Source organism: Balaenoptera musculus, chromosome 1 (assembly GCF_009873245.2).
Source record: "Balaenoptera musculus isolate JJ_BM4_2016_0621 chromosome 1, mBalMus1.pri.v3, whole genome shotgun sequence".
NCBI classification, from domain to species: domain Eukaryota; kingdom Metazoa; phylum Chordata; class Mammalia; order Artiodactyla; family Balaenopteridae; genus Balaenoptera; species Balaenoptera musculus.
Window position 1 is genome coordinate 87,169,746 of NC_045785.1, and position 12,480 is coordinate 87,182,225.

General features: G+C 35.9%; 1 protein-coding gene across 3 annotated transcripts in view; it reads right to left on the reverse strand.

Moving 5' to 3' along the window:
• Positions 1–301: 301 nt before the first annotated feature.
• PLPPR5 (phospholipid phosphatase related 5) overlaps positions 302–12,480 on the reverse strand; it is a 128,027-nt gene continuing 115,848 nt past the window's right edge. For 2 of the 3 annotated variants that reach the window (XM_036867921.1, XM_036867904.1), the window contains one exon: positions 366–1,051. In XM_036867921.1, coding sequence (XP_036723816.1) covers positions 1,019–1,051 — 33 coding nt within the window. In that variant the 3' untranslated portion in view covers positions 366–1,018. Of the gene's footprint in view, positions 1,052–12,480 lie in introns of all 3 variants that reach the window. The other variant, XM_036867913.1, reaches the window with a different exon arrangement.

The following is a 12,480-nucleotide window of genomic DNA, read 5'->3' on the forward strand; positions in this document are numbered from 1 at the left end:
ATATACTTTGTAAACTATAACGTACTACACATATGCAAAGTAAAATACATTAACTACATTTCTTACTTTTATATAATTTAAACTGCATTGCCAGGGTGTGGTTCTTTGCTATTTAAATTATCTGGAAACTTGACTAGTAAAAGAATGAAGCCTTAGACCACTCTTGAGACAATTATCAGTGGAAAAATGCTCAATAAATAGGTATCATTGCTAAGGATTCAGTCACTTTGACTATCCTAAACACTGCCTGAATTCAAAAACTACAAGTCAACAATTAAACCACAACTGTCAGGAACAAAAATCCAAATAAATAATTTTTAATTATGATACATTACTTATTACAGTAAAAATTGGCATTTTCCCCTCCAAAAGCAGAAGCACCAGTCTTAGAATTTATAGTATGAATGGTATTTTAAGTGAAATATAGCATAATATTATGTGCAAACATTATTTTAGTACAGAACATACTTTCTAAAAGTAAAGTAATTTCACACACTGAAATCTGTTAGAATGGAAATAAGTCATGCTGAATAATGAAATAAAAACCCCCATGACTTTCAAAGTCCACTTCAAATGAAACATGGTATGCTGCCGAATAGAAGATACATGAAAAATTAAAAAGCTTGACTAGCTCAAAATAGAGGGACTTCTTACACAAATATGACTCGCGAAGAGGTTTCTTTTCACATGGTCTCAGTGATTCTGTGAGAAACTGAAGTGAAGGTTTTATTTCAGAATTAATTTTTGTTCATTGGTCATCATTTTTTATTGAACACCTGCCTACTCTGTGTGAGGCTTTGTTATAGGTGCTGGGGAGACAGAGAAGAAAGACACAGTCCTGCCCTTGAGGAGCTCACAGTCTAGTGGGGGAAACAGATAAGTTGACACTGATTTTTAAATTATAAAAATGATTAGACAACTTGATAAACTTTTTTGTCATCAAACACACTTTGGGTGTTATGAATGGATGGTGAAAAGGGACGATGTCCAATGCAGTGAAAGACCATCTGCTTCAATATCATGTGACTTCTGCGAAGGCAGTGATGTGGTTCTGCAAAAAGGAAAAGGAATTACAAAGTCAGAGCCTTGGGAAAACTGGCTTCGTAAAAGATTCAGTGCTTTTACAAATAAGCATTAGCCTCATATAAAACTGTAGCCCAGGTATGTTTAAACTGCAAAAGCATACAGCATTATTCAAATGAGTTGTACATATTATTACATAAATTTGGCTGCTAATTATATATTTTATTCAATATTATTAATTAACCAAATAGAGTAAAATGTTATACCTGCCTTATTCAAAATTAACACTGAAATTTGGAGAGATAAAAATGGCAATGCCAGACATGTTAATATTCTGTTCAGCGTTAATGGAATTTTAATGCTGCATGTTGGAGTTTCAGATTAATTGCTCCCTGTGAGACAGATGGCATAGAAGGAGTGGTGAAATGTTCAGACTGAAATGGCATTTGCTAGTTGACAAAGATCTCCTTTAAACACTTCATTTTTGATGCATGAATCCAGACTACAGACTGCAATCTCTGTTGTTTACCTCAACCAGAAAATTCTTTAAGGAGCTTTTAAACTTTTTGTTGTTGTTGTTTAAGCAACTGAATTGTGTACAAAGGAACCCTGCGGAATGGCTAATATTTAAATGGTTTCAGACATGCAACAGGCCATACCATGGCTGCTGAAATACTGCAGTGGAAAATCGACATGACATAATTAATCACGCCACATATAGGTCATGTCAAGAGCTAACTTAAGTGACAGCCCCAACCAATAACAGCAGCATTATGGAAGGGTTTTACCATCAAATTACCTGTTTGGAATGTTTTTCATAGTAGCTTGGACTCTTTATAAGTCAAAGACATCATAAATAGAATTTCACGTAATGAATGCATGCCATGAGATTTCTTCCATGTATGTGTAGCTCTTTTCAAGTTAAGGTGTTTTAAATAGCTAAAACATTTTCTGAATGTATGTGAATAAATTAAAATTCATTTTCACTGAATTGAGGCATATTAACCACAACTAGAAGGATATTACTAACCACAGCTTAACGCATTATTTTCTAGGTGTGACCCACTTAAGCCTAGAGAAAAACAATATCAGTAAGAATCAGTAGTGAGCAGAGCATGCGGACCCTTTTACTAACTGCTGACAAGACCTTAGATACTTTAATTTCCCATTAAAAAAAAATGCATGATGAAAACGTTGGCAAATTCAGCAGTTCATCTCTAAGTTTTCTTGAGTTTTCCTTCCAAAAGCACAAGCGTGACTTTAGGACAAAAAATATTTGTCAGAGTTATATAATGCACTATGATTGAGTAAAAGCCATAAGAAGTGTGGAAACAGTACATCATAGTTTTTATTTCCAGTGGCCCCATGGGGACTTGAAATCTGTGAACTGAAATAATACAGTTTGATATACAGTGTTTCAGTACAAAACTGACAGGAGTGCACTCTTCTGGACAGGACCTAGCACATAGTAATTTCTGGAAAGATGTTAAGATATAAATTGAAGATTAATCGGTCAGTGGCAACTGGAGGGTAGGGAAAGGGGAAGACATGACAGTAAAAAGAAAGGAAAGGAGATTAAAACAAGGGAGAGAAAATGGATGTTGTTCCAAAGGCCACTGGCCTAGGTATCAGTGTTCCCTTAACCTAAATAATAAAGTGTCCACAAGGCTCATTAAATTTGCTGAAGATGATCCTAAGTGAAGGGGACAACCATCACCTTGGAAGATAGAACTGAAATGTTAAAAGACCTTAATAAAGCAAAGAAAGTATCAGAAACAAATCACTGATAATCAATGCAAGGGAGAACACAAGCAGAGTAAGAAAAACCAAGGGATAGGTACAAGCTGGAGAGAGTGACAAAGAATGTGCAATGACTGACTGTAGGGAAAGCATATGAATTATCATCTAAACCTGGACATACTGGGGGAGAAAAGGGATGCTAATCATACACAGGGATGACAGGCTTAAACTGGGGCTGTCCCAAATAGGGACACGAGGTCACCTTAGAAGTGAGACATTGAACGGATAACTGTAAGTGTGCTATTGAGAACCAGGAAATCCTGGATTCAGTCTTGCCATTTAAAAGCACGTTTTGGTGACCACTAGATCTTCCTTTCACTGTCCATAAATTCTGAACGATACTACCCCTTTCTTTATGCTAAGTCATTACCAGGTTAAACTTCAAGGGTAAACAGTTTGTTTCCAGACTGACTCCACTTTCAGATCCCAGGGCTCTGGGGAAATGCCTGCTTTTTCCAATTAGTACCCTTTCACTTTCACATCACAATTAAGTTCTAATCTCTGAGTTGATTTTTCCTATTTGACTGGAATTAGAAGGGTTCTACTTGGGGCTTATCATTTAAAGGTGGTCATTAGATAAACAGATGAAAGTAAATAACAAAGTGACTATGCAAAGGGAAGAGAAAATAAAGGGGAAATTTAGTAACAGTTTCCAAGTACATGAAAGGAGTAGACAGAGAGCACAGGGGCCATCTGTTTATTAATTTCACTAAGAGCAAATAAACCCACACCACAGACTGAAAGAGACGGACCTTATATCTCAGTATGCTTTAAGAAATAAGATGAATTCTCATCTAGCACAGGAGCAGTTTTTCCCTGAAAGAATCTAGAGAAAGGACAAACTAATCACTTAAAGTCCTTACCATCTATAAGACTCTATGATTCTATATTATAACAATTACATGCATGTAAATGTATGATTTGAATTATTCAAATGGTATAATTCCTATGCAGGAAGTTATGATATTGCTCACTTCATCAGCATTTTTCTCAGTAATATTTAAAAAAACAGAATTGCACTTAATATTTTCAGATCACCTGTCTTGAGGAATGGACTCCCTATGAGGCAAACTAGGTGACAAGGATTTTCCCCTTTTAATCCGGCTGAATTCTTAATATGCAATACTAAATCTTATTAGTAGATGATAGTGCAAACACTCAACAGGCAAACCAAAAACTCATGCACAGAAGCTTAATTCAGAGTCACAAGAAGAAAGTGGTCATATAAATCATCAGTGCAATTATACATACAGAGGATTAGAGTGGAGATAACAAAGCTTGTGTCCAAAGAGTTGAAGATTAGAATATGCTACATCCATTAGAAAGTGTTCATTCAAGTCCACAGCAAATCAGTGAGCAAAATACTGAATCCAGTCCTTGAGTGCAGAGGTTCCATGGAAAAACAAGCGCTTGTTTCTGAAAAGTAGTTTTGGATTCTTAAATTTGATAAACTCTAAGTCTCTAGCTTGTCAATTTTTGAAGCCTTAAGTTCTATGTGAAAATTTCTGTTTTCCTATTTATTCTCTACCCCCAGTTGTATAAATTATGCTTTGGAATTTTAAAAAGTTACTTAGAACAAAACTGTCATTTACTTATGACATGAAAATTTGGTGATGACTTGCCACCTGACAAGATCTGCCACCCGCCATTTCTCTTTGAGAAAACAGAGGGAGATGCAAAATGAGCACCTCAGGTAAGAAAACAAAAAATAGTCACCACTATTAAGGGCTATTTCATTGAGGAATGCTAATTTCCCATTAATGAGTGAAAAAAATCAGTGAAAAAACAAAATATATTTGAATAAATATATTCAAAATTTTATATTGAATAAAAATAACAATAACAACCCAAACAATCTAGTATCTAGATCCCTTTTCGTTGTAATGGAAACCTGCACAAAAGGACACAGTTTCTGTATTTGCCTTAGCTTTGCAACCAACTCCAACACCAGTGCGCTCTAGCGCACATACGTTTATTGCCTTAATTGAAGGTGTTCACAGTGGCTGATTCCCATTATCCAGCTGAAGAGCCTTGCAAGACAGCCTTTAAAGGACCGTCCCTGTGAATTTTCTTCTTGATCACTCTCAATAGGTTGGATTTGGGACACCTACAAAATGTATTTTATATATTATTTCAGTGTTTATTTAAATATTGACTGACTTACTTGGATAAAGTGCTAGTCTATTTAAAGTTCTACGCTGTTACATTGCTGGACCAAATACTGAGGTTAAATGTTGTTCCAGTTTCTTTCTTTCTGGATGATTATAAACAACTTTTGTTTTTTAACAGGAGGTTATCAGCAATCAGCTTTTACGCTAAACTTAAGCATAAAATGGGATCTGTGCATATGATGTCTAACTCAATGATTTGTGTCCTCAGCTCTATTGGTAAGGAAGCTGTGTGGCACAGTGGACTCTGCAGTCAGGTAGTGTGAATGTCAAGTGTTTGAAGGTGGGCTCTGTACCAACTGAAATTTTCACAAGCAATTTAACCTTTCAGAGACCTAGCTTTCTCATTCGTGAAATGGAAATAATAATACCTATTTGAATGGATTTTTATTAAGATTAAATGAGATGATATGCACAAAGGTCCTTGTCTCTACTCAAACATATCATTATATCAATAGTTGTCTGTAAAAGCCAGAGAAACAAGATAAAAAAGTAAAAGAAAAGAAAGACAAAGAGAGAGAATGAAGTCAAGAAGATTTTTATAATTGGTTGGAATTTCACAATGCTATTGTCTACAATTCTAATATCCAAACAAACTTTAAAACTCAAATGTTTCTGGTAAAATTGGTGCAAACTCATTTGGTGGTAAAAAACAAACCTGAATAGCTGTGAGGCAATTTGTACTCTGTTATGCTGTGGAAATATCCATCTTTGATTACAAAGTGATGCCCAAGATCCTGCTTGTGTAAAAGAATACACAGTATTTTTCCCTAAAATATAAAATATTTTAATCCTGAAAAACATCTAGCACTAATGATTTAGGATAAGGAATCATGGTCCTATAATAATCAACAATTATTACAGACACAACCTACATTTTATCAGGGGAAGGCGGATGGATGTCATACTCCCAAATATTGGCTATCTTTATTTTGCTATTTGCTTCCTTCCTTCATTCACTGTGTCTCTTGATGAAGGCAAAATGCGTAAGAGAAGAGAGAAGGAAGAAAAGCAGTAGCTTATGAAGTGTGTGCTCTTAGACTCTACTTTGTCACATTGTTTTCCTCCTGGTAGGTTGTGAAGTCGGTGAGTATTTTAGAAAAGAGAAATGGTGTTAGGTCCATATTAGAAGAAATTATTAGAGAACTTCAAACTTGAGACTACGAAACATTATAAAGTTCATCTAAGCAATTTCTTGTTTTAAAAAGTTGGGGATGTGAAGACATAAAAGATAAATGTGACAGAACCAGAGTTCTCTCAGGAAAGATGACTTTTTGGGAACTATTTCTTTTTTTTATAGTGGTTCTGTTTCAATTCAGAGTTTTATATTAGCTCAGAGTTTTGTTTCTTCGCAGGAATTTCCTTTTACACCAGTCTGAGAACCACTGCCAAAAGGTACAGAAAAGTGATTAGTTAGCAATGTGAGCACTGCCAGGTATATACAATCAATTCTCTCTTAAAATATTATTTCTCTGGTAAAAAGAGCATTGCCTAAAAAAGCAGTAATCCTGAATGATTCTCAAAAAAAGAAAAAATCTCTGTGTTTAAATACTTCTGGGAACAGCTGCACATTTCTTTCCTTGCTTAGAGCTTCAGGGGCATAAGGTATTGAGAAGATGTGTAATAAACTCTTGGGTTTCACTGTAACTCAGTGTTTCCCAATGCACCAACATGAAACTCCAAGTAAGTCTATTAATACTAATGTGTTTATGGTCCTTAGTGGATGTGGGTATCCCTGGACTCTATCCAAAGTTTCTTAACTTCCCTAACTCTAATGACCTGTCCAACATACTTTTAGCCCATATTCACAACTATGTTCTCAACCATCAGCCCAATTTACCCCCTGGCTTACCTCCCTCATACTACAAAGTTTCTTTGGCCATTTTAGAAATTTCCCAACCAATAATTGTTCATCTGCTCCAGCTCATCTTGCTTCTTTTCAATTCTATTTCTATTACATTCATTCTGGACCCCATTTGAACTCTCTTTAACGGCATCCTCAAGTGCCTTGCCCCAGTGCTCTTACCTCACTTGCCAAATAAAACCTTGGTGCCAGCTGGTTCCTCTATCTGGAATATTTTTCTCTCCTTCTCCCATGCCACCAGTCCCTCAGATCTCTACTTAGAGGATGTTGTAAGCATCGCTAAGTTTGGATGGGTCCCCGTTTATGTGCTCCTCTAGCATAACTATCATCACCCTGTTCTGAATTTGCTTATAAAATTATTTATAAAATCTATAAAAGTACAGACTCATGAGACTGTAAACTCATGAGTCCTGGGAAAGGTACCATAGTGCTGCTTACTTGATATTTGTTACATGTTTCATATATTACAAACCTAATAACAAATAAAATGTTACTATACATAATGAATGATGGTAAAAAAGGTAACTCACCCATAAATTGTACCCATGCCTTCTTTTACACTAGTATTTTAATCTAACTAATGGCTTCTTATTTATTTTATTTCTCTTTAACTTTTTAAAATGCATTATATTTGCTAAATAAGCAGCCCAATGTTACTTGACAGAGAAGAATCAGAGGATGTGAGTATGAATCAAGTGCATGATAAGTTCTTGTATAACCAGGAGCTGATTAAAACTCCTTATTTAAAAACTTGCCTATTTTCAGAAAGAGGTAACAGTCAATAAAAATCTGGATGAGCTACATCAAGAGTAATTTCAGAACCATTCAAACCCATAAGGGCCATTAGGCATGACAAAGATACTTCAGAAAAATTTTGTAAAGGTAAACATATTGAATATATTTACCATACAAACCAACAATCCCATTCCTAGGTATTTATCCAAGAGATTGAAAAATATACATTTACACAAAAACCTGTGCATGAATTTTTATATCAGCTTTATTCATAATTGGGAAAAACTGGAAACAGCCCAAATATCCTTCAATTGGTAAATGGATTTTAAAAAATGGTGGTATATCCTATACAACAGAATACCACTCAGCAATTAAAAGGCAAAAAAGAAAACAGGTAACAACATGAATGAATCTCAAATGCATTATGCAAGGTGAAAGAAGACTCAAAAGACTACATACTATATGAGTCCATTTATATGACATCCTGGAAAAGGTAAAACTATAGGAACAGAAAAAAGATAGTGGTTGCCAGGGGTTGGGGGCTAAAGGAGGGGTTGGCTACCATTTTAGGGTGATAGAAATGTTCTATAACTTGATTGTGGTTATGATTACATGATGGTAGGCATTTGTCAAAACTCATAAAACTATATGCTAAAAAGGGAATTTTATAGGATGTAAATTATGCCTTTAATAAACCCCAATTAAAAAAAAGTAGTACCATTAAGCCACTCTATGAATTAAGTCTAAGGGCCAAGTGGTGACTAGAATTTGATTTGTCAGTTATTGAACTATTGTTTCAATATTTGTTTCAGTCAGAAAAAGGGAAATACAAAATAAATGTATGGGAAGGTATTCAAAAGACACAAATTAAAATGAGGTACTTCATTTATTTTTGACCTATAAGATTGGTGAAGATTGTTAAGAACAATATTCTCCATTCTTGGTTTGATGTGAATCAAACCAAAAACCTTAAGAGTACTCATCCTCTTTTTTTCCAGCATTTCCACTTCTATAAATATGTTAAATAAGTTATTCATTGAACTTACAAATATATCTATTTTAGAGATGTTTACCCTAGTATTGTTTATAATTGTGGGAAATTGGAAGTGGAAGCAATCCTCTGCCTAACAAAAGTAATGATGAATTGATATGGATTAAAGCTTTTCAATGTAGTTCTATATTGTAATTCTATGTGCACAGCACAGTGATTATGATTTGGAGCTCTGCAGTGATAAACATGGAACATAAATAAAAAATGGAAAAAACAGTTCCGTATTCCAATTTCAGAATGCAGGTTATGTGACCCTGGGCAAATTACTTAACCTCTTTAAGTCTCCTTCTCTGTAAAATCAGAATAACAAGCTACACTCAAATGATTTCTGTAAAAACTAAAACAGCATTTTATGTGTGATTTTCTTTGCATAATTCTGGACACATATTAGGTTCTCACTGAAGATTAGCTTTTACAGTTATGCTTGATATGATTATATATTCATTGATCTGCGAGCATACTCATGATATACCGTTACATGAGCAAAAGCTGGCTACAGAAGGGAGCATCTAGGGAGGTCCTGTACCACACACAAACTCAGACACATACTCATGGGGCCTCGAAGGCTATTTTAAGAAAATATGTCCAGTGATTACTGTGGTAGGATATGGATATTTCCTATTCATTACTGTTTTGCTTATCCAGATTTTCAAATTTTAAATCATTTACATAAGTTACTTGTTGCTCCTTTAACAGAAACAACAAACAACAAAAACTAAGTGTGGTTGTTTCATAAGACTGGGAATGGGGTCATTGTTTATTTTCCTAGTTTTAGTTAAATAAAACTGTATTTTCTCTACCAAAAATGTTCATAGTTTCATGGTGCTCTGGACTGATTTTGAAGGCCGCCATAGTGTCTCTAGGACAGTCTACCAAAAGGGAACCAATCTGAGAGAAGAGGGGGATGAATGGGTGGAAGAAGTTTTCCATGTGTAACTAACGATGTGTGCACTGAGAATGATTTTTTTAATCCATCATTGTCTTATTCTGTCCTTAACTAATGACTGCACGAATCATATAATTAAAAAATGCAGTCATCAACTCTATATTTATTCATAAAATGAGATGAGAGAGCTTGTTTATATTCAAAAGTAATTTACTGAAAAGACGCTTTTATAAAAGGCCTGCTAGATATGACTGAACAAAAAAATCTGGCTTTTATTCTTTGTGTAGTATATTATGATTTATAATAGTGTGGAGAAATAAATAATGAATATATGTAAGTACAAATAGGAAAAATGACATATGGCAAAGTAATATCAGTATATGCTAATTTTTCTAACCTAAAATGTTGATGCCTGGTTGGAATTTTTAAGCTTCCATTTTCAACTGCCTTTTTTTTTTTTTTTAATATTTATTTATTTATTTATTTCTGGCTGTGTTGGGTCCTCGTTTCTGTACGAGGGCTTTCTCTAGTTGCGGCAAGCGGGGGCCACTCTTCATTGCGGGGCGCGGGCCTCTCACTATCGCGGCCTCTCCCGTTGCGGAGCACAGGCTCCAGACGCGCAGGCTCAGTAGCTGTGGCTCACGGGCCTAGCTGCTCCGCGGCATGTGGGATCCTCCCAGACCAGGGCTCGAACCCGTGTCCCCTGCATTGGCAGGCAGACCCTCAACCACTGCGCCACCAGGGAAGCCCTCAATTGCCTTTTTTAAGCAATATTAAATTTAACAAATGAGAGCAGAGTACAGCATGTAAACATTGATTCACTTAAATATTTTTCATAAGTGCTCAAAGCTTAGATTGAGAAAAAAGGCCTAAAATATAAAGATATTTTGTTCCACTAACTATTCCAATACCTGATCACTAATACAGTTGTTTTGACAAGGTCCTATGTAACATTTACATTACAGTTCAGCAGCTCTGTTAAACAAAGATTTGCATTATAGAAAAGTAACTGAATCTTAAATAGATTGCCATTGTTATTCAAGCACAACATTTTGAAACCTCAAAAGAATTTATCACAGAGAGCACCATAAGGTATAATCATATTTGTCTTGGCAAGAAACCACAGGATTGTTTTGCTGTTGCTATGACACTAATGTATGCAACATTTTATACTATAAGATTTTCTGCCACATGTGCTATGTATGACATAGACGATCTGTATAAATTTTTAAATCCATGAAATGTATCTATAAGGGTATCCTATCCTGCAATAAAATGAAAATCTTATTAAGGGAATCATTATTGTTACAGGAGGGAACTAACTTGTGTTAAGCACCTACCATGTGCCAAGAAGTTCATTTGGGATCTGTTAATCCCAACAATTACTCCATAAGGAAAACATTATTATATCAATCTTTTTGGAAAAGGAGAAGAGGAATAATTTGTCTAACCCCGCCTAGGTCTAATGTAGACAAACCAAGCTTCAGACTCAGGATTGCCGGCTGCAAAAGCTTGTCTCTCCAACCTCCACCCCACCCCCACTCTGCCTAAATTTCAGCTCAGGCTTCACCTTGATTTCTGTGATTTTATAACCTGCAAAACAGTCAATGTAAATGTCAATGCATGTGGTTTCCTGGGTCACCGTGAATTCCCTTAGAATTTTCCTATCCATATAGTTTTCCTTTGCAGTTGCCATGGGAATTAAACAAAACATGGTAATTTCTATCTGTATTAGTACACACTCCTTATGCCATTTCCAGATTTTTCGAGCTGTCATCACTGGTTACCACTTTCACTCAGCTGATGCTTCTGTTAATCAGGAAATGCTTTCACACAACGAAGCTTCTTGGGTAGTGCAGGTTAGTGAAAAGTCCCCGACCCGATGTACAAAACTGTAATCTTGTAAATTATTCCTAGCATTACCTTCCCTTTCTTGTTTTTGGCAAGGGGGAATTACCTTTGGTTTAAATGATTAGCTCACATAAACCTAAGAAAAAATGATGCTTAGGCTTAGATGGAAAAAAAATTTTTTTTCTCAAAAAGCATTTCCTATACCTGGCCCTATCCACTAAGTGAGTTCTCAAAGCGATCTCAAATGAGCCAGCCATAAGTGGCTATAGTGGCCTGTTCTATTTGCCTTAATAAAACTATGTAGATTATCAACTCCTCTCAGATTTATTGGAAATATTCCATTTTCTATCAAATCCCATCTATCCTTACATTTAGTTTTAAATATTTTTGTTCCCTTGCTAGATAGTGAGTGTCCCTTTCTTTAGATTTGCTGTTTGGCATCAATTAAAATTGATAATGCATAAGCATATATCATGTGTATGTGCTTACCTATGCAAATCTGAATGGCAGCATTCTTGCCCTCAGAACAAGCAGAGGGCAAGAGGAACAAAAAACAAAAAGCACTTGGTGTTTTGTTTCTGGGATGAATGCAGCTTGAACCGGGAGGATCCCTGGAAGGAAGGAAGCCAAGGTGCTCCTTTTCCGTTAGTTATGGCCAAGAGAAATGTCTGAAGAGAGGACAGGAAAACGCCATAGATGAAAGGTCAGCACGTTTCTTGAGGTGGGTGGGGTGGAGGGATAGTCTTCTTAGTGACACCCTGGTCAGCAGTTAGCCCTTCTTCACTGTAAAGCGCTGGTATGGTTAGATAACCCCTGCATATAGACCGAATGCTTGTGTGCCCCCAAATTCATATGTTGAAACCTAATCCCCAACATGATGATATCAGGAAATGGGGCTTTTGGGAGGTGATTAGCTCATAAGGGTGGAGTCTTTTATGAATGGGATAAGTATTCTTATAAAGACCCTAGAGAACTCCCTCACCCCTGCTGCCATGTGAAGACACAGGGAGAAGATGGCCATCTATGAATCAGGAAGTGAGCCCTCACCAGAGACTGAATCTGCCAGTGCCTTGATCTTAGACATCCTAGCCTCCAGGATGGT